The sequence below is a fragment of the Chaetura pelagica genome, unplaced genomic scaffold (assembly GCF_000747805.2).
Source record: "Chaetura pelagica isolate M959 unplaced genomic scaffold, ChaPel_1.0 scaffold288, whole genome shotgun sequence".
Classification (NCBI taxonomy): domain Eukaryota; kingdom Metazoa; phylum Chordata; class Aves; order Apodiformes; family Apodidae; genus Chaetura; species Chaetura pelagica.
In genome coordinates this window covers 1,480,686-1,503,627 of record NW_009954190.1, presented here as the reverse complement: position 1 = coordinate 1,503,627, position 22,942 = coordinate 1,480,686, and the positions used below count along the sequence as shown (strand labels likewise).

Sequence of the window (22,942 nt, the reverse complement as noted above, 5' to 3'; positions counted from 1 at the left end):
ATTCCTGCGACTGAAACATGCACAGTCACCAAGTGAGTCTGTTTTCACAACCTTATGGGGCATTGTACTCTTGCCAGATCTTCTATAAGCGATGCTTTGTTCTTCAGTCTTTCTTGTTCAGGATTCAGAGAGCCTTTTTGAGGTATCCATGTGAACTATTTGTTTCACACCCATGCTGTGAATGTATATATGGACAATCACCCAAAAGATATGTTCCTTAACCTGTAACTTTCTATTTTTGAGATATTTTTATCTACATATATGTATTAACAACTCTTTTTTCCTGTTCTTCTCTGACAAGTTCAAAACTTAGGCTCAATTCTTGGGATCAAAAGATTCCCATTCAATTTTGTTACTGCCTGAACTGCAAGTCAGGGCATGTGGTTGCAATATGCCAGTGTACATACGGCTGGGATAAACTCAGGGCATCAGTATACCTGTGGGCAAATATATAAAAAAGACATTTTGAAGAAGAAGAATAGCAAGTAAGTTGCAGGTAATCTTTTGGGGTGTTCTTCTCCCTCCATCCTGTACAACAATGTTAATACCAACCCTTACATCTATATGTCTGGTGGGTAGGTCTTGTTGATAAATACAGATTATATAAAGGGTGTAAATACAGAATTAGATCCTGGAAAAAAATATCACAGGTTGCAGTGCAAATTATCTTATTTGAGGAGTGCCCTCTATGGAGGTGGGTTGAGTGACCAACAAACCCAACTAATAGCCAACAGACCCTTGAGAGAACTAAATCTGCCCCTGTCCCAGAATTAGGCTGTGAAACAGAACTTTGCTTAATCTTTTTGAAAGGATGCATAATAGACTGGATAATGTGTTTCACATTACCTAGTAGTAATAGGCAGGCAGGATGATGTTAACTACACTATCATTTTCAGCAGTTACATCTATAAGGAGCCTTTTGGAGAATGTGCAGTGGTGAGTACTGCAGGCTGATCTTTATACTTAAACACTTTGGCTCCACTTGGTGAAAAAATCCCGCTGTCTTCACTATAACTTCGTAACTTCACTATAACTTTCTCTTAGACATTTACCTTGTGTGGAATAAAGGTCTTGGTTCTCAAGGAAAGTAGGTCACAAGATTTCTTTTTTTGCTAAATAGTTTATTTTAAGCTTTTGGGGAGTGTGTCAGCATTAATATTTTCCACTCCAAAATCCTCACTTTTCCTCAGTTAAAACCAAGCTCCATCCAGAACATTATGTTTTAGTAGTTCATATCCTAATCTAAAATGTCAATAAAAACCTTGAGTATTTTCCCATAAGAAAAATAATAGCTTTTTAAGATTCTTTTCTTTCACAGGGACAGAACAATTAAAAAGAAGGAAATTTATTCTGACATTTTTAATGAATTGTCAAGAATTTATTGTATTTTCAGTGTATTTCAACAAAATATTTAAGATATTTAAGAAATAATTTAAAATTATTTATGAAATTTTCTCCTTTGTAGTGGTAATTACCCAAGAAAACCATATGTAGAAGGGGGATCATGCACTAATTGTGGAAAAGGGGACACCTGTGAGAATAAATTGTGTAGTAAGTAAAAGCAAATGTAAAATTCCATATATAAAAGAAAATAATAAAACCACCTACTATATCAGCCTGCTTTGTTGCAAGCTTTGTTTTACTCCTTGATGATTCACAAGTAATTTAAAACTATTTTAAAGCCAATTTACATTCAGGAGACAAATAGATGGTTCTCACTTTACTGAACCTGGGCCTCAGTGATCATTATGGAGTCTTCATTTGATTATAGACAACTGTAATTTGTTATTGTAGTGCAATGTATAATTGTTTCTGTTGTAGTCCAGTATTCCAGTGACTTCATTAATCATGCCAAAAAAACCAGCATCTAGCTACATACTTATCAAAGTAGCATTTAGCAGCACTTCTTGAGTAGTCTCATAAGCCTTCACTCACACACTCCATAAGCAGTCACAGTAACTATAAGAAGGTTGTTCTGGGTCTGTGATTCATGCTAGAGTTATAAAAAGAAATTATTCACAGAGGCACATTGTCTTTCACATCTGGTTGTGTCTGTGGCAAAAGGGACTGCACACTGATTTAATTCTGTAGCTGTAGTGTTTTCCCCATGGCCAATAGGATTCCTGCCTTAAACGGGATGATTCTTTTAACTATGTTCTTGTCAAGGAAATGATTTAATGTCATGAATTGCTAAGTATGCATCATGTTTTGATGGAGTGAAACATCAAAAGGCAGGATGACATGTCTGTTCAGAAAGCTCTAGACCTTACAACTTCCACCTACTGGAAAGTCACAAGCTAGAAGTTTTCTGTGGCTAAAGTTAGGACATAAGTTTTAAGGTTTAATTTAACAAACCAAGAGTAAGACTTGTGGTTTCAGCTCAACAGTTAGTTTTTCTGCTCAACAGTTAGTTATTATGTTTACTCTGCTAGTATAGCTTTAAAAGCATTCAGCAATCCTGTATGTGTTAACTTTTAGTTTGCAGACAACTCTGAAAAACAGATACAAGGAATACCAGGTTGTACTTGATTCTAGGATTAGGCCCTACTTAAAAACAGTCTGTCTCCCATTCTCATCCATAAAATTGTATTTGATAGTATTTATTAGCTTGTGTATATTCAGAATATTAAACAGTATTTATTATTTTGAGAAAGACAAAGGAGAGAGGGTTCAAAATTAAAATAAAGGGGCTGTGTAATATGGCCTTCTACCCCATCCATGTAATTGTTATAAATGATAATAATGTAATGGACACATTAATATTCTGAAGTATTGTTCTTAGTTTTTATCAAAACATTTTAACTTCTGGTTTATTTGCAAGTTTTATCAATGTGAATTTTCAAGAGTTTTTCAAATTCTATTGACTGTAAATCTGATGTTTGTTTGAGATAGGTAGTAAAGATTTCAGGAGAGAGAAATCACGGCTGCCTGGTAAAACTCTTTTTTCTCTTTTCCAGGAAATAAAGAACGTGATAAAATTATCTGTATGTATTACAATTTTATACTGCTACTTACATTCCTTGGTTACTTTAAATGCATGTACTCCGAATAAATCTTATTCTTATTTCTAGATTATTCAAGATGGTACCCCCCTTGGGACTACATGATTGTATGTGATGAGGCTTGTCTTGCTCTTGTAGCTTTGAGAATATTGCTGATGCTTCTTGCTTTTGTAGCTGTTTGTTTTTTCAAGAAACGCTTCGCAAGCATGCATATGTCCACCTAACTGGATTTGAAATACATTCAATCTTCTGAAGATACTTGCTGATGTATTAAGCAAAAACATCATACTGACATTGCTTTAAAGACAACTTTATTTGACAGTAATTTTGTTGCTATTATTTTATGCTCCTTAGAAAAAGATAACATACCAAGAATAGTGAAATTACATGTGAGTAAAACCTATTTTGGGAAAATATTAAGCTTGTATTGGGTAAGGTTTGGAGCCTTTTTTTAAATACCAAATTTTGCAAAACCGTGACATACTCTAATCCTTTATTTCAAGGAGAAAAGTATGTGTTAATTAAACAATACTTCTAATTCACACTAAACCAATAGTTGAAATGACAATTGCTTAATATAGAAGCCTAGAGAAAGCTAGCACCATAGTATGTACTAAATCCTGTTTCCTGGAGAGACAGAATGTTCTGAATAAAATGTATAAAGTAAGGTGTTAAAGAAAAATGGTACTTCAGAAGTCTTGATGTTTGTTAAGTTAGTACAACATGGTATTTATTGCTGCTCATTCAAAATGTGAAACTTTAGATGTATTATTATTTTGTTCCTCTAAACGTGCATAATTTTAATATTTTTTATTCCTTGTTTTAATGTGTACTGTTACTTACACATAGCATATTTCCTGTTTTGTGAGTGTTCTGAAGCTTTAATAATAAATTATTTATTTTATCCTGAACCTTGCTCAGTTCACGCATATTTAACACATATTTTACAGCAAGTCTTTCAATAATAAGCTTTACAGTGATGTCTTTCAATAATAAACTTTGATTTCACTTTCTCCAAACTACAGATGACATTTATACAAGAATCTGAAGGGTTTTTTCTTACTAGTATAGCAAACTAGATTTTTTCCTGATTGTGTCTTAGTCTTTTCTAGCGAATGCTAATATGACTGTATGAAAGTTCATAATTATTAGGTAATGTTTCACCATTATTGTAAAATAATAAAAAAAACAAACCACAAATTCTGCTATTTTGTTTACATTCAGAAATCAAATTAAGCTTCTATGGGTTCGACTTTAGGGAAAAAAAGCATTAATATTGAATTGCTGTAAGATACTGCTTTTTTACAAACAAAACCCACCATTTACATTCAGTTATTAAAACATAGGTTTTTCTACTTGGAGCTGTGAGATAACTAGGAATAAATTTGTATCTAACACAGTAATTCCTGTCCCTGAGAATAACTGCCCTTCTTGTCGTTTAGTAACTTGATTGCAGTTAGGACTGTGACAATCAGAGTGTACCTTGAAGAAAAGACAATGCTGAGAAAGATCTCTGCAGTCTCCCAAGGCTTCAGAAAAATCATAGCTCCTACTGGCCATATTTATGCCAAGCTAATAGTAGGCCTTTCATCTGAGACATACTGTTTTTCCTGAGCATTGCAGTGTGGAATTTGCAAAACTGAATGATGTGCAGATGGTGATGCCATCAGGTCCTATTTCAATAAATTAAGTATTTTTCCATCCATGAAAATATTTTTGCATTCTGCTTTCCTGAGCTTGTCTTACTAAGTTTCTGTCCTCAGTTCTGGTTTTTGTCATGTCCACACAAAATACTTACAATTTGTCCCATTTCCCCATTAGTTGTCTTTGGGAGGAAATCTAGGTGTAGCTGAGAAGATAGTTCATTCCAAGATCCCCTTTTTAAAAACAGCATAGATGTGGGCTGTAATGGCTTAGTGTACCTTCTCTCAAGAGATTCTTAAGTATTATTCCATAATATTCCAGTAGTATTCTATCAATTCTTGAACTTCCACATTTTCATGCTGCTGCCATGCACCAACCATTTCTGGTGTTGCCCTGTGAAAACAGGCTTATGATGCACAGCAGAAAAGCTGCCTCATTTTTTCAAAAGCCTTGAATTTAAACAAAGTAAAAAATGTGACACATCATAGTAATTTGAGTTCAAGAGTTTGAAAGCATGTATGAAGGGCAAGGAAAATAACCAGACATCCTCTATAGGTAGGCAAATCCTTGTGCTTTATGAAAAGCTTCTGTTGTATCTGTTGTTGAGATCATGCAAAATCCTTTGTCCTGCACAACCCGGGGAAGCTTTAGCTTCATTGAGGAATCACAGAATGATTGAGGTTGGAAGGGACCTCTGGAGGTCTCTGGTCCAAAGCCCCTGCTTAAGCAGAGCCCCCTAGACCTGGATGCACAAGACCGTGCCCAGACAGCTTCTGAATTTCTCCAAGGATGGAGACTCCACAGCCTCCCTGGGCAATCTGTGGTTGGTCACCCTTGTGGTAAGTAAGTGTTTCCTGATGTTCAGAGGGTATCTCCCTTGTTCCTGTTTGTACCCATTGCTGCTTGTCCTGCATGAGCCTGGTTCTGCCTTCTGTACAGCTCCTTTCAGGTATATATAAAGTTCAGGAGGCTGCTGTCTTCCACAGCATTATCATTGCATAAACATCCCTTCACAATCTTTAGCAGAGCTGTCACCAGAGGGAGGAGCCAGCGTTTCACACTTGCCTTATCCTTCAGTTGAGGGGAGGGAATGAAACAGGTTGAATGTCAAAGTAGATGTGATAAAGGACCATCTTGACTGGCAGGAGGTGAGTGCTGGAGGGAAAAGGACACCTACCAACCTCTTGTGCTTTGGTCCCTGTGCAATTCCAGTACTTCATGGAGGGAAAGCAGTGAGCTGTGCAGTGTGATTTTGTTCAGTTAGGCCAAGGGGAATAGTTGAAGTAAGCAGTACTGTGCAGATCCCTCTCACCAAAATCACAGTGAAACTACGTGCAGTCCACCCACTTACTGATGGCTTCCCCTGTCAATTGTGAGGCTGTTTACAGGCTCATTATTACAAAATAATTACCAAATTTTTTTAGCTTTTAACAAATACAAAATCATTCTTGTGGGAATCCAGTACCACCACCATCCTTTCATTTAATGTTTTCTGCCCTGAGGTGAAATTGTGCAATAGAAGTAGCAACGCATGTCAGAATGTTCAGTTTATTGACAGGTCTGGAAAGCCAAGTGATGTTGCAGCTGCCTTATCCCATGGACAGAACAGCAGATCCAACCTTGTTTGTACAGCTAAACTCAATAAGTCAAATGGATTCTCCCCCCAGCACAAATAACAATCCTCTGTACGGAAGTTGGTGATTCAAGAACAAAATTCAATGTAATTTTACAGATTGCCAGGCATTTTGGATTTCTCTATTAGTCTGTAATCCACCAGGCCTTAGTCCTCTGACTGAACGGTACATTAGAGAAAAGCTAAGAATCTGAGGTCTTATTTTTCAAGCTGAAAACGGCAAGGATGTGAAAGTGAGAAAGGGGGATGCAAATATGGGGATTTTTTCAAAATCGTTGGGCTGAACAGCTTCCTGCCCATATCCAGGTCATTGTCATAAATTTCACTTGAGATGTGTGCAGGGACAGACAATGCTTGTATTGTCCAGAAAAATATAATGTGACATCCAAATCCCAAGGTTTAATTTTCATCTGGTTTATGAGATCCACTGATTAATTTCTGGCAAAGGGTTAGAACTCTGTTTTTTGTGAAAACATCAGTTATAGATGCTTCAGGGCAGAACAGACTTCTGCTTTAATTACAGACAGAATCACTAGATGGAGCCAGCATCATCTCTGCAGGAGAGCATTTTATAACCTGGACTATCCTGGATATATCAACATTGCTGCTTCATAAAGGTCTCAGTTCAGTTTCCAAGCACAGAATTTCAACTCCATGCATATATAAATGCTAGATTACTGCATTGCTAAATTAATGGTGCAGTTTTATTGTGGTGATCGTTTTTGTGCAAATTGAGTGTAGTTGTAATAGAATAATGGCTTTACGTTAAGTGTAGCTGACTAAGGTCTTTACAGTGCATGAGCATTATTTAAAAAGACAAAGAGAAGACCAAGAAAATATATTTTTTTTCTAGTTTCAAGGTAATATTCAGCTGGAGGAAGAATAAATGCTAGTAAACTGGATTCAGGTGGGCTGGGTTTAGAAAAGAGGCAAAGTAGTGAGCAGGACTTCTAAGCTCAGTGTAGATGCTATGGAGAGGGACATTAACCATAATGATCTAAACTACAATACTCTGATCTAAGGATCTTCCCACTGCCTGGTGCTCCTCACACACCCCATACTGCCAGTGGCACCTGGATAGTAGCTTGTGGGCTTTAGGAGTGCACATGGTAGATTGGAGGGTCCTTGTAGCCCAGAAGCAAGCAGCTGTTCTCTGGTAGTACAGAAGGTAATATCACCCACAGGAAGAAACCTCCCTTCCAAGATCCACTTCACCATCCCAGCCTGACCAGCTGTCCCTGATGCCAGCAAGAGGCCATCCTCCTGTACATTTTAAAAGGTCCCACCACAGCTGTGGGCCACATCACCTTTACCAATGCCCACACACAGTTTCCAGGATAGAGCATGACAGCAGAAGAGAACAGAGACTATGTCTGCTAGACAAGGGACCTTGTCACTGTTAGTGGTATATTAGGAGACAGTCAGCAGGTGGATCTAGTCAATGTAGGTGAGATCATGACCATCGCATACATGTTCTAGAGGCAGATGGAGTCATAGCCAACCACTGACAGGAACATGTGAAGCAATTAGAGCTAAAGGCCAATGACTGGGCTGCAAGTGTGACGGCTGCCTTGGACTGGGGTTGCATCAGGATGAGTGTTTCACCTCCTACTTCCTTTTACTTGCCAATGGAGGTGAGAGTTTGAGGCGACTGGTAGTGCCTTATGCATCTTTTCATCAAGGACATGCCTGGACGCAAAGTGTCTTGTCCCCAGGGTTGCTGTGCCCATGGAGAAAGAGAAGATTCCTCCCACTGAATACTTGAGTCCTGTCTCTTTTAAACAACAAATTTGTTAGAGAAAAAACTGGTGATCTTACTAGGAGAGTTTCAAAGCACAGGAAACTATTGTGAAAGAAAAGGGGAAGAAAAGATAATGTTTGTTCATTTCCTTCTGTCTGAGTCTCTTGTGCCTCGCAGAGCTGTCCCTACCTTCATTAAAGTGGTCAACAAATCATGGCTAAGAAGAGGGTGTGGAGCATTAGAAATGTGTGGACATCCATAAACACGTGGACACAGAGAAATATTTAATTATATGCCCCCTCTTAATAGTCTAGATAGGTACACCTCTGATGGTGCTGGAGTGCTACAGCTCTTTTAGCCTACCTGAATTAGGTGTATGAATTGTTAGAAGACTTTCTGAAACAAGTCAAGGGTTTTATTTCGGAGGGAAACTCCATCATGCAGAGAAGGCAATCCCAGAATGATAATTTCCTTGTATGTTCAGAATGATAAGGACTGACCTGCAAAATTGAGCAGGGAATCAGACCCATGAATGTTTACATTTCAACCAGCTTGCAGAACAGTTGGTGAGACAGCACAAATCCCAACACAACCCATCCTGCTGCTCCAAGAAGTGATAAGATGTGGAATGTTACACCAGAAATGCTAACTCTATAGCTGCCCTCCAGGAGCACAGGCAGGTCCTGGAGTGATTTCAGGCTATCAGATAATGGCAAATGGCTAAGGAAGAAGAGAATCTGTGCATACTCAAGCTTGGGATTTCCAAATTGTGCTTTTGTTACACACCAAACCAGGTCAGAAGGTCTGTTCGGCAGCAAGCTGCTGTTCAGGACCTTTTTTGTTTTTCTCCTGCTGAGGTGCACTTTTCCTAATTCTGTTTATTCTCTGAGTAATTCTGAAACAGAAGCAAGGTACCTGCAAAATAATTGTAACTGAGCCGGTATGACTAAGCTATCAGGTAGTTAAATTAGCTGAACTGCAGATTTGTATTTTGTCAAAGCTGCAATTTCTATGGTTGAAGCAGGTTTTAGGAAAGCTGTTCTGCAGCATCCTTCAGATGAGACCTACAAGCTTGGCAGTCCACCAGAATGGAGCACACTCAAAGAAGAGATAGAAGTATACCCTAGAGTGTTGCTTCTTGCTGATTTGCATGACTGACGCCTGTTTCACAGTTTACACTTTGACAGCCAGCTTTGATGTCAGATAAACATATGCCATATGAAGCAATTTTACTTCCTGTTACTTTGACATTTTCAAATGCTTCTGTATCCAGCAGACAACCTCTGAAGAGCTGCTCGCCAGTGTTACCTCCCATTAAGAGATTTTTCTTTTAAAATCTGGAAGAGTACTGAAAGCATGGAAGAATAATGAAAATCACATTTTTCTTTGCTCCATTGGTCTTTCTGGACCTCTTGGCGTGCTGTCGTGCTTATCCACAATATCCCTTGCCTGGCATAGAAGATGCAAAGTTCATTGAAGACTGTGTGAGAGCTCACAACACGTTTCGATCCAAAGTGAACCCACCAGCCAGCAATATGTTGCGCATGGTAAGGAAGCATTGGTGAACTCTTTGAAAATCAATATAGATTGTGCTGCTGATTTAGACCATCTTACTCTTCATTTACTTTTCTTTCCCTTTCAATTATTTCTGTTCTAGATATGTTAGTTCTGTGTAGAAAATAGGCATTAATTTTCACAGTTTTGTTCAATTTCCATAATTGGAAGGGAAGTCTTTGGGGTGGGATTGGTAGTAATCTGTTATATGTTAGTCCAGGGTTCATTCAGGGAAGCTGCTTGATATTAAAAGGCTCCTGAATAGGCAATCTGCACAAAAGGATTTGTTGAAAATCTATCATCTCCCCTTGTTTCTTCCAGTTTAGAACATGTGTTGAAGAAAGAGATTTGCCAGGACATCCATTTATATACCTTATCTTCATTTGCTGTAGCAAGGTTTGAAAAGCAGACATACTAATATCTGGGCTGCAAAGCAGAGCTTCCTGTAAATATTATGGATAGCAGAATAGGCCATGAATAGGTCTCATCTGTTTTGGTGGAGTACAAAAGGAAAAAGGTAGGTAGATAGCTGAGGGAGGTAACCCCAGTCAGCTCATGTCATAACTCTGAGCCCTCCAGCAGTGCTGCCTCTCTGGACAGGAGGTTAAAACCATAAATCACATGCACAGTATAAATCATTTATATGAGAGGAAATTCATAGTAAAGGGGTAAAATTCTGACTAGTGATTTTAATTTCTTGCTGTTTTAAACATTTCATTTTAAATGCTAGCACACAAGAACAAATAAGCGGCTTGGACCAAATATCCAGCAAGTTTGGAATAGCAGCAGATGTATAGAAACCTCTGGAATCAAAGACGTTGCATCATATTTAAATGCACTTGATAGACTTTTCTTGTATGATTTTTCTTCAGCCTTGAGCTCATCTAAGTTTTTATTGTCCCTAGCATCGTGTAGCAAAGAGCTGCAGAGCCTAACCACAAGTTGTGAGAAGATACCTCCTTGCATTTGATTTAGACCTGTTAATTCCTAGCTTCCTTTGGTAGTCTCTGGGTTTTGTATTGGAAGGAGCAAATAATCATTGCTTATTTACCTGCTTCACCCGGGATGTCCAGCTGTCTCTGATGAGAGCTGCAGAGCACTCACTTTTGCTTTATGAAAACCCTCAATACTTGAGGATGGGCATCCTCCTCCATGTTCTCTCTGTCTTTTCCGTGTCTAGTGTCCTCTTCTTAAGATGGAGTGCTGTGCTGCACACAGCATTTAACAGGACTTACACAATGGTGTAATTATATATCTGGTTTTCTCCATTCCTTCTCAAAGAATTTCTAACATTTTACTTGCTTTTTAGACTACTACTAAACATTGGCTTACAAGCAGAAGTTGCCATCTCCAATCCCATCATCATGAACACAAAGTCAAAGTTGTGTTTTGTTTTGTTTTTTTCTCAAATCCCTTAACTTACATTTTTCCTGTCATTTTATTGCCTGGTCTTTCAGTGGCATAAAATCTTTTTGCTAGTCTCCTAAGGCTCTGAAATAATCACCTGTGTCAGTCAGGAGAGGCATGGTTCTTCCTCAGCCCAACAGAGATGAGAGAGCCTTTTATTTCTTTGGCCACACATTGAGAAGGCAGAAGAGGATGGGGAAGGGAGCAGCTGTGACCCCTCTCCATCCTGGCCAGCAGAACGGAATTCCTACCTGGTCTAGTGATAACTGCAAAGTGCAAATCCCCGGACAGCAAACAGCTTCTAGGCACAAAGTCCCGCAAGCCCCTCTGAATCTGGGAATTTCACCCAGTTACCTCCTTTTGGGTACAGCAGGTTAGAGACTGCAGCCCAGCTCTGCATAGAATCATAGATTTGTAGAATGGTTTGGGTTGGAAGGGACCTTAAAGATCATCTAGTTTGAACCCCACTGCATGGGCTGGGACACCTCCCACTAGACCAGGTTGGTCAAAGCCCCATCCAGCCTGGCCTTGAGCACTTCTAGGGAAGGGAACAACCTCCCTGGGCAACCTGTAAACCTGTATTTTAACAAGTTAGATACCACGGGACAGTGGATAGATAGTACATGTCCTGCAATACACAGAGGATAAAAAAAGAAAAAAATAAAAATGTTATGGGAGTAGAAGTGTCAAGTCAGAGAATGAAACTGAATGCAGGGATGGGAAGCAGAAAAGGGGAAAATAATCCTTTCAAGTTTCTGTTATAAATTGTTTGAATTCAGCTAAACAACTGCAGTGCAGGTTATATTCTGTTTTCTTCCTTTTCTACAGTCCTGGGATGCTGCCTTAGCTAAGACTGCCAAAGCGTGGGCAAAGAAGTGCAAGTTTAAGCACAATATCTACCTTAAAATGCCAGGGAAGGTGCACCCCAGCTTTACCCCTGTTGGAGAAAACATTTGGACTGGCACAGCAACCATTTTCTCTGTAGATGCAGCTGTCAGTGACTGGTTTAATGAGGCCAGCAGCTATGATTTCAACACACATAGATGTACTGGCATGTGTGGTCACTACACCCAGGTGAGTCTTATGTACCCGGTGGTTCATGGTGTAATGGTTTCATGGAAAATCCAAGCAGAGGCTTGGAATAAACTGCTTTGAAACATGAATTACAGCAGTGGTTTTCACCCACCAGTTTATTGCTGCGTGGTATTGGAAAGAAATGCTCCGAGCCAAAGGGATATCCAAGTCCTCTTTCCAGTAATGGCAGAAAGGGATTAAGCCTTGAAAAAATCATGGGTTTGGAGGAGCCATGTAATAAATACAAAAACATCTATCAATCAGTCATTTGTACCAGCTGCCCTTTGGGTTGCTCCTGTGACAACTGTTTTAAACTTCCACAAGATCCTTCCTTTCTTCTTCCTGCCTTAATGCTTTTGATTTTTCAGTCTTTGAACAGGTGTATTACACATTTCCTTTTGCCCTTCAGGTCGTTTGGGCAGAGAGTTACAAAGTTGGCTGCGCAGTTCACTTCTGCAATACAGTTGAAAATTTTCCAGGACTATTGAGAGCAGCACATTTTGTTTGTGACTATGGGCCAGCGTAAGTTAATTATGGCATTTGTGGGTTTCCTTTATTTTTTAAATATCCTATAACTGACCTGGTATCAGATGCCAACAATGATGGGAGTAGTTGTAACGAATTTCAGAAGAAGCTACATACACACATCACCAGACCAAGGAAAACTTCCTCTGGCCATTGAGAGCAGAATCTGTTGGACATGGCTGGAGCTGCATAAAATCCCCTTCTTGAAAAAGCAGATGAGCACATCACAGCTGAGATCTGTTTTGACTTCATTCGCTGCAGGAAAAGTGGGGAATGTGCAAGCTTACTGCTTGAGAAAGATTGTATCTTTCTGTGGTCCCACCCAAACTTCAAACAAGGTATTTTAATTGAACAAAATAAAAGGAAGATAGTCCTCTAGTCTATCTTGCACCTTAACAATTTCTGAACTTTACTTTTACAGATTTGTTTTTAATATAAATACAGGTGGATAATGAGGGACTAAAGGCAGATTCTTCTACAATTGCACTGTGTAATACAGTATTGCTTGAGAAGTCTCATTAATTTATAGGGCAAGAGTCATCAGGGAGCTGCTCGCCTCGGGCAGTGAGAGCTTTAATCTAAACTAAAAGGTATTTCAAACAATGGCAATGATCAGTTTTGGAAAAGGGATTTTCTCCCTCCCCCACACACCTCCCCCCAAGTAGCTTTTCATTCTAACAACCTGATTTAAATTGCTTTTCAAACAACCAAGCTAACAAAATACTCTTCTGCTTTGCAGGGGGAATTACCCAAGAAAACCATATAAAGCAGGTCAACCATGCAGTGGATGCAGTAATGAGAAGTGTGTAGACAAGCTCTGTGGTAAGACCAAACTGATCAACTGAGAAAATTGCATAGAAATAAAAGTGGCATAATTATCAGTGGAAATATGATTAGTCAGTTTGTACCACGTACATAGTGGGTCTGTAGCCCACCACACAGGAACAGTATGAAACCCAGATAAGAACAGTATAAGAAGGAATTAATTGAAATACTTTGCTGTTGAAGGCTCTCAGAGGTAGAAACCAGAGTGTCTAGTGAAGAGAAATACCACTTAGACTGTTTTCCACTTTTAGTTGGTCAGGAAGTCAAATCTAAAACTTTAGCCCCCCAAAACATTCCCTTTTTGGTTCTTCTTTTTTAGCAGAAATTGTATATTTGACTTCTGCTTTCTTGCTTGTTTAGTATTGTCCTATCACATTTTCCAGACAACTAGAGTTGAAAAGTACACTTACAAATAACTTCCACAGCTTTCTGAAATACAGCAGTGAGAGCTTGTTTTTCCACAGCAGTTTGCAGCTTTGGACCTTTATGTCACTACACATAGTCCCAAATTAGTCAGAAATAGTGTTTTAAATAAACAGAGATTAAAAGATATGCAACAATGTCTCTGTAACTAGTTAAATTTGGGGGTTGTATCAATTTTAAATACATCCCATGTTTTGTTTTTATTTGTTATTCCTTCTTCCCTATGACATAAACTCTTCCCAACACTGCTGCTTCTTTTCTGTTTCTCTTTCAATTCAATTTTTTTTAAAAAAAGGGAAAAAAAAAGAAAAAATTGAGCCTCAGGTGGGTTGGGAAGCTGCCTGTTTGACCAGCTTCCCCCTTGCAGGATGTTTGAGGCACTGACTGACATTGTCACTGCAGTCAGCAAGGCACCAGCAATGTTTACCTCTTTACATTGAGAACCACCACTGAATGATACATTTATTTCCTCTTCTGATCTCTTTACAGAAAATACAGAACGTGAGAAGCTGATAAGTATGTATCAAATTGTTCTTAATTACTTTGTTGTAAGTATGGCAAAGTTTGATGGGTGCAGAGTCCTGCACCTGGGAAGGAACAACAAAATGCACCAGTACAGGTTAGGAGGTGATCCACTAGAGAGCAGCTCCATTGAGAAGGACCTTGGAGTCCTGGTAGACAACAAGTTATGTTGATGTTATGACAAGTTATGACAGCAATGTGCCTTTGTGGCCAAGAAGGCCAATGGTATCTTGTGGTGTGTTAAGAAGAGCATCTTCAGCAGATGTCTCCTCCTTCTCTGCTTGGACATGGTGAGACCTCCTTGGAGTATTGTGTCCAGTTCTGGGCTCCCCAATTCAAGAGGGACAGGGATCTACTGTCCAGCAGAGGGCTACGAGGATGATTAAGGGACTGGAACACCTGCCTAATGGGGAAAGGCTGAAAGACCTGGGACTTTTCAGTCTAGAGAGAAGACTAAGGGGGGATCTAGTTAATGCCTATAAATACATGAAGGGAAGTTCCACCTCAACATGAGGAAGAACTTCTTTAGTGTGAAGGTTACAGAGCAGTGGAACAGGCTCCCCAGAGAGTTTGTGGAGTCTAGTTCTCTGGAGACTTACAAGACCTGTCTGAATGCCTTTCTGAGTGATCTAGTTTCTGGTCCTGTTCTGGCAGGCGGGGTTGGACTTGATGATTTTTGGAAGTCCTTAACATTCTGTGATTCTGTGTAAAAACCTGATTCTTCATTCTTTTTTAGATTATGCCTACTGGTATCCAGACTGGGATACACGGCCCCAGCCACCACGGCCACGTCCCCCTAAACCTCCTGCGCCACCTCACATCCCACCTGCTGAGCATCCACATCCCTCTTGTGACCAATACTGCCTCAGTGTTTCCATTTTAAGGCCACTGGTTTTGGTGCTGAGTATTGCTGCTGTTCTTTTAGTACAACAGCGGTATCCACACAGGTTTTTTTATGAGTAATGATCAATTAAGATACTGATAGTGATCCCACCACTGTATTACTCTCAGAGAATTGCACACTTTCTTTTTTTATTAAAAAAAAAAAAAAGCACGTAATCATCTCTTCATTATCCTTGTGGTGTTTATCCAGCATAAAAAAAGGCTGCTTCTTCACTCACGGCAACATTCAAATGGCTGTGCAGAGAGTTAGTATTAATTTATTGGCAGTAGCTGCAACATGCTTCTCTGCCTGTATGGGTCTCTTACCTCTGGCTTAAGGGCAGATTGCTAGAGGAACCATGAAAACTATACATTGCTACATATGCTAAGAAGCCTCTTGAAAACCTGGGGCAGCCCAAAGACATGTCTGAAGCAGCACACTGTATACAAAAGAAGCAATAACTCAACTCCATTAACCTTCAGTTATCCCAGACTTTGTTTTCCCCAGATAATGGAGATTTAACTGTATGTGTTACTTTTTATGAACAGGAGTAAACCTTGTTTTTTACTATATTTAGCCTATGTGTATCTGTCTCCATTGAAGTTATTCTCTTGTCAGTTGTACTATTCTGTTCTCCTCTCAGAGCTAAACTTTGTCCTCCATAGCTAGATGAACACCAGGGAAAGCTGGGAGTGCAGGGCTTAAGATAGGTTGTCAGTGGGGAAAGTTTAATTTTATGATGTGAGACAGTGACAAAATCTGAAATGCAGAGTAGATTACAGCCATCCTGAGCTTGCAGGCAGGGAAATGGGGGCAGCAGGGAGGAAAAACAGGAGAGGGAAGATGAAATGGGCAGAGGACAGATTCGGGTTCAGAAATGGAAGATCTCAGTCTCATTAAAAGAACCCAAACCGTGGATGGATTCAGTTTGGTTTTAGAGACATTTAACTCTCCACCCCTATTGTTCCTACATACATTCATTAGCAAGGGAAACAAACCTGTCTTTCAAGCTGAGGGTTACTGGCTGATACCAGGAATGCATAACTGTGCCATCAATATTTAAGGCTTTGTTACAGACCTAATGTTTTGAGAACACAGTGAGTCAAATTCTGAGCTACACTGCAGCTCTGAAGGAGCATAGCATCTCACAGAAAAAAAATGTTTGGGCTTTTGTCATATGCTGCAATATGTCACTGTGTAAGAAGATACATATTTAACGTCATAATTGTCAGTTCTTGTCTGCTGCTGTCTTTTATATGTAGCAACAGCAAGTAGGCTCAAGGTGGGCAAGTGGTTGGGAGGGGACACTGCTGGGACAGCTGACCTGAATTGACCAAAGAGATATTTTATTCCATATAACATTGTGTTTAGAAAAAAACAAACAACAACAGCAACCAAACAAACTAGAGGAAGAAGAAAAGTGGGGGCTGGCTTCCAGGGTGTCCACCACTCAGGGACTGTCTGGGCATCAGCCCGCCATTGAGAGTGGTGAATGATTGTGTTTGCAGCACTTGAGGGGTTTGTTTTTTTTCCCTGTTCTCTTCCCACACATATTAAGCTGTCATTATTCTGATCCATGATTTTTCTTGCTTTTCCTCTTCCTGTTTTCTCCCCCCCTCCTGATGGGTCAGGTGGAGTGAGTAAGCAGCAGCAGGAGCCAACCCACCACATTATTCTGCTTTAAAAACCTGTCTGTGGGGTAGATGTGAACACAGTGTTTCTCATCCATGATTCCCTCAGAGGGCCTTTTCACCTGTAAGCAGTCTTCCCATGAATACCTGGAAGTGTGTGACCCACAGGACCTAATGTGTGCTGGTGGGGTTGCTGTTGCTGGCTCACAGCGTGACCCCAGACAACCAACCTGAATGTGGCTTTGCCGTCAGCCCCAACATCTACAGGAGTGCATGCCCAGAAGTGATAACTGGGACCTAAGGATGTTCAAAAAGACTCAAGTTCAAAGGATGCAGATTCCTAAACCAAAACCCAGAGTGGGAAGAAACCCAAACTCATTCCTGCAGAGATGTCCAGGCTGGGACTGTGGAAAAGGGCCTGAGCTTGTTGGACAGGTGATAGTTCAGGGCAGGGTAAGGAAGAGGGTGGTGCTGGTGGTGGGTCTGAGCAGGGAGCGTTGGGTACTCAAGGCAATGTGCATGGCTCCTAACCCCTGGCTGTGGAGCCCAGTGTGGTTGCAGCACTAAAATTCATAGTACCCAGCCCTGGCTGGGGGCTTGGCTTGCAGGAAGTGAATTACGAATTCCTAAAGCTTGGGAGGAGAAATTGATAGCAACACAAAGCACACAGGAGAAACCCATCAATAATTGCCACATATTTAAAGTGCAGTTCTCAGCCAGTTACCCCTTCAATAACTCAATGTACGATCAAAGTGACTGTTCATAGTGTAAAAGTCATAGTTCAAATAAATTATTTCTCACTGCATTTGGATACAGAGTAACAGCCTTAACAGAGCTGCTATTTTCATGAAAATCAGAAAATTCATCCAAAACTTTATGGCAATCCAGAGTGATTGCTATGGATGGAATGGTGGGGAGAAAAGAAACAAAAACTGAGAAGCCCAAAGGACAGAAGAGAAGCATCTTGCCCACCAGAATAAGACAAAGAAAAAAAGACAAAACTGTCACAGTTCTTGTACTTGTAGCTTGATTTCCTTATTCTCATAGCAACGCTCTTTAGATATGACTCACTTCCTCTGACCAATGCTGTATTCAATTACCATGGCTAAGAAAGTCCAGCCCACAAGCCTCCCAGACAAAACGCTGCAGTGGTGCTAAAACCACCTCACACAGCTGAAGCACTCTGCTCTGGAAGCTGGAAGACCAAGGGCTGAGAATCATGACAAGCAGATTTTCTGCTTGTGTGCTGGCTTTACTGCACTTCTGTCATTCCTCTGACTCCTATGAAGTGTCGACACTGCCTGATATTGGAGATCCAAAGTTTATTGAGGAATGTGTGCAAACCCATAACAGATTCCGGTCTGGAGTGAATCCACCAGCCAGCAACATGCTCTACATGGTAAGGGGATCTTTACAACTTACATGCAAGCGTGCAGCATTGTGATGGTGTTTACAATTTTCAAAGATTGCTTTCGGGATCAAATTAAAAAAAAAAAAAAAAAAAAGAAAAAGAGAAAATATTTCAAAAAACAACCTCCTGGGCTCATAGGAGCTACTTCTTTTTCAAGCAGAAAAAAAGGCTCTGATTATCATATGGCTTTGTAAGATTGAGTACATGTATAGTTTTGTCTGTCTTAACTTCCTTATTTGAAACCCAAGATTTCAATCCTCAACCTAATGATGTGCTTTTGTGCTGTGTAAAGCCTCCTCATTCCAAGGCACCACAGCTCAGCAGCCTGGGGTGTAATTTATGGGCAGACCTCAGCACAACCTTTCATACTTGAGCCAGCAAGCACAGAGACTGTTGCCAAATGATGTTGGAGAGCTTTCTCCAAGCTTTCTTTGCAAAGCTCTCACAGACTGAGCCAACAGAACAGCTGTTCCTTGGTGCTGGGGCTTCAGGGGAAGCCAAAGAGCAACAAGTGCAGCTGGAAGCATCAGGTCCCACGTCACTCTATCCCCTCACTGCTCCCTGGCCACATCAGGGGGCAATACCTGCAGGCACGGCACAAAAGACAGCCTGTCATGAATCAACATATACCCAAAATGGCCACCTCTCATTTCAGATGGCTCATGATATGTGTCTCCCTTTGGGGTGGCACGTGGAAAATCCAGTGAGGACGAAGCTGTAAATGTGTGCACAAAGCTTATGGCTGAGGAGCCCATCTCTGATCTGTGAGAGGCTCAATTCCAGTAGCCTGGGAACTGTCCCTTGCAACATCCATCACCTTTTGTGGTTTGATTGGGTAATACTTGAGATACCTTTTTTCTTCTTGGGACAATCTGTGCAGATCTCTCAGATCCACCATAGCAATCATCTTAATTCTGATATTTTGCCTTTGGCTCTGCTTTCTTGACATCTTGCATGGTGACCACCAGAAGAGGACATAAGCATGTCTGTAATTAGCAACACACCAACCAAAGCTCAAAAAAAAAACCAACAACCAAAGTTTGGAGAGGAAAAAAAAAAAAAAAAAAAGAAAGAAAGAAGAAAAAAGCTCAATTTCCATTTCTGGTTATCAAACACTAAAAAGGAAGTGCACGCTAGGAAGGGGTAAGTGAGCAACCAGCAAGCTTGAGTTGAAAGCATGACAGGAAACAATTTAGTTTCTCTTCTAGCTGTGTCTTGTTACTTCAGCTTTCTTAGCTGGGCATCCTGAATGCCCAGTATGTATTGCTCCAGATTCTGTTTTCTGGATTTTTCTACTGGCCTTGCAGCAAGAAAATCTTGATGTGGTATATTAAAAGAGCAATATTCTTCTTTTTAAATTGTGTCTAATTTTTCCTTTTGAAAAATTAAAGAACTGATTTTTTATTATTTTTTTTTTTGTGCTTAAGAAACACATTTAGGTTATTAAAAATAAAACAGGAACTAAATCAGGGTACGTTTCTTTAAAAACACTGTAGAACCTTAAGTAGGACCTGTCCCAGGAAGAATTTTGTGTGGAAAAGCCCTAAGTTTACCTTTAATATTCAATACACTGATTTCCTAGGTAAATGTTATGTGTCAGTTTTGTGGGAAAATACAGCCCACTCCCCTATCCCAGTGTTATGCATAGGAAGAAATTAAAGATACAGGTTACAAAGTATTTTTAAAACTTTGTAGATGTATTTTGGTATGATCTTGCAATTTCTCACTTCTTATTGGCAGCAAAGACTACACAAATTATTTCAGACTCATGTATGTTACAAGAAGTTACATTATGTAAAACATGGCCATAAAAATCTAACAGCCACCTTTTCCTTAGTCCCTGGTACTGACCCATTCAAAACAATTTCTCTAGGGATTCTATCATTTGTAGAAACAATGGAGATATTTGAATCCATGTAGAGAAGAACAAATGAAAAAGTTTTGTGTTGTTGTTTTTTTAAAAGTTCAACCCAAAATAATTCAGCAGTGCTGAACAACTTCTTTTACATGAAACAAAGTGTAACTACAACTACAGGCACAGACTTGTAGTACTGCCTTTCCAGGAAGTACACTACTGTATTTGCTCAACGAAGTGTTCACCAGAAAACCCAACAAAACTGGACACCACCTCCAGTGCAAACACAGATATTTCTGTAACTCAGTCACTTAAATAACCATTTTTGGTAGGATTGAATGGCAAGTAAATGAGTGATTCCACAAATATGAATTCAGCACTAATATTTGAAACCATCCATCACAAAGATGCAAACCAAGGGGTTGAATTTCAGCTGTCCCAAAAATCGTTGCATGCTTGTGAACCGACCTGCAAGCCATGGCCTCAGTGCATAAGGCTGCATGAGACTCCAGTCTGATTGGTACAGTAAGCATATCCCCAGATTACCTGTAAACTCACTGTTTAAATTAAATTAATATTCTCTCATAGCCAGCACATTCTGGAAATGCACATTGCCTCCCAAACACTTAATCTGATTGGCAAATTGCTCTTGGTGTCAAACTAACGAATCAGCTAAGATCATCCACCGCCCCCAAAACTTCCTCAGGCTTAATGAGTGACTAAGTTCAAATCAGAAACGAACCCGCAAGCTAATTTAGTATATAGTTCTGCAGGTCTCAGCAGAAGCAAAAAACAAATGAACATTATGCTACGGAGACCCAGCTTCTCCTGAAAGTTGTTCTGAATTACTGCATTGCTAAGGTACCAAAGTGATTTTTAGTCACCTTTATTTTGCAGAGTTGGGATCCAGATTTGGCAAAGACTGCCAAAGCTTGGGCAAAGAAATGCCTGTTTAAACATAATACGTACCTCAGAGATCCAGGGCAGGCTCACCCCACATTTAGCCCTGTTGGAGAAAACCTCTGGACTGGCTCACTTTCTGCGTTTGCTGTGCAAGGAGCCATCACCTCTTGGTACAACGAGGTCAACGTCTATGATTACAGCTCCAATAAATGCAGAGGAACATGTGGCCACTATACCCAGGTAGGCATTGCATTTCTCCATCTAAACAATGAACCAGCTTTGCCATTTTGATACAGAAACTCTAGATTTGTGGTCTTATTTTCTGTCTGTGTGCATAAGATGCTCTCATGTCCCCATTTTAGGGAGGAAAAGACTTGCTGCATTATTTTTTTTTGATATGCCAGTTACATTATAATTCCGGGAGGAAAACAGGACAGCCACCAAGCAGTCAGATTTAGCAAAGTGGTGGCCAAAAACCAGGCAACAGCAATAGCTGTGGGCTGCAGTATGTGGTGGGATGAGATCCCAGCTCTGGCAGGCAGGCTCTGTGCAGCACCATGAGCAGTGCCAAGGGCTGAGGAAATACCGGCATGTAAAGAGTTGTCTGCAGCTCTGCAAGCATCACGTGCATATTTTCCCAACCATGAATGACTCCCATGGCTATGGGAGAGGAGACACCACTTGCAGCAGTGGCTGTAGGGTCTGACCTGAAGCTATTTCGTATTTTCTGTGGAGATATGCATGTGCATTTAGGACTTGAAGGATGAGCTGAAGTTGGTGGGGTGTCTGAACAACACACACAGGCTCTTGCTTGAGGAGAAGATATTTGGATGCAGGAGCTGAGAGAGGTGTTGTTTTTTCATCTTGCTCACAAGGACATGACAAGAGTCAGCATCTGGAAACTGGTGAAATGCAGCTCACCCGGCCCAAAGGTGCAGTTCTGTTTGCTGCCTTGTTTATAAAGGAGCAGCCTGGATGGTTGCATGGGGGAGAATGAGAAAATATTCTTACTTGGAGTCAGCAGTGATAGTGACTGTAGCTGGAAGCTGCATGTCAGCCTACTTTATGGAGGCATTCTTGGGTCTGCATCTTCAGGGAACCCCACTTTCCCTCCTTTCCAGCTGTGTAGAAGAAAAGTTTCCCCTGGCGTACAATTACTGCAGTTACTACAACCACATCCCCAGCATGTGCCTCAACTGGTGGCTGCCTGGGATGGGGAGGTTTTTGTGATGTTGTCCTTCACTGTTCTCAAGGAAGTAGTTGTCTATGGCTGGTGTCAGGAGCAGCTTCTGCTCTGCTGCTGCACTACAAGCACCCTCCGGAGCCTGGGGCTTGTCCCTTCTTTCTAGGACTGGCACCAAACAGCCACAAACAGAAAGGGCCAAGCCTCCCCTTTGAGTTGGTGGAGGCATGGGTGTGTTTCTTCATCTCCTGTGCTGTCAGAATCTCTCTATATCTCTCATGTAGTCAGTCACGGCTGCTGGTGAATCACCCTCAGGTACCACTGTGCCCTTGTCTCCCCTCTGTTTGTGTCCCAGGGTTTATTTTTCCAGGGCTGCAGCATTTGGCTGCACTGTAATTTTTGAGCTAGGTATAAGATGCTGGATCAAACTGTTAGCTTCTGATAGACAGAGGGCCAATAGAGGATGTAATGTCCTTGCCTTTAGATTATCTTAGTCATGGCCGTGATGCTTAAAGGCAGGGCTGCAGCCCAGACACACTCCTTCTCCCTTCTCCTCCCGTAACACCAGTGCTTTCTGGCAATTTGCCTAACACATCCCTGCTAGACTTAGTACTGGAGCCATCAGCCCTTGAAGGAGCTGTAGGAAAATGAATGGGTTGCCATGAAGCAAAGGTGACAAACTTCACATTCTACTTTGCAGGAGAGGAAAACTACCTGTTACAGCCA

The 22,942-nt window shown here is 40.6% G+C and overlaps 3 protein-coding genes across 3 annotated transcripts in view; all 3 read left to right on the top strand.

Annotated features, from left to right (window-relative positions):
• Window positions 1-3,226, top strand: part of LOC104393565 (glioma pathogenesis-related protein 1-like) — an 11,602-nt gene extending 8,376 nt beyond the window's left edge. The window contains exons 5-7 of the mRNA XM_010003076.1: window positions 1,466-1,551; window positions 2,958-2,984; window positions 3,072-3,226. Coding sequence (XP_010001378.1) covers window positions 1,466-1,551; window positions 2,958-2,984; window positions 3,072-3,226 — 268 coding nt within the window. The remainder of the gene's footprint in view (window positions 1-1,465; window positions 1,552-2,957; window positions 2,985-3,071) is intronic.
• A 6,161-nt stretch (window positions 3,227-9,387) lies between these two features.
• Window positions 9,388-15,313, top strand: LOC104393559 (glioma pathogenesis-related protein 1-like). Its single transcript, XM_010003069.1, has 6 exons — window positions 9,388-9,567; window positions 11,810-12,055; window positions 12,465-12,577; window positions 13,320-13,402; window positions 14,318-14,344; window positions 15,087-15,313. The coding sequence occupies exons 1-6, from the start codon at window positions 9,388-9,390 to the stop codon at window positions 15,311-15,313; spliced, it is 876 nt and encodes a 291-aa protein (XP_010001371.1).
• A 2,770-nt stretch (window positions 15,314-18,083) lies between these two features.
• Window positions 18,084-22,942, top strand: part of LOC104393564 (glioma pathogenesis-related protein 1-like) — a 9,315-nt gene continuing 4,456 nt past the window's right edge. The window contains exons 1-2 of the mRNA XM_010003075.1: window positions 18,084-18,263; window positions 21,028-21,273. Coding sequence (XP_010001377.1) covers window positions 18,084-18,263; window positions 21,028-21,273 — 426 coding nt within the window. The remainder of the gene's footprint in view (window positions 18,264-21,027; window positions 21,274-22,942) is intronic.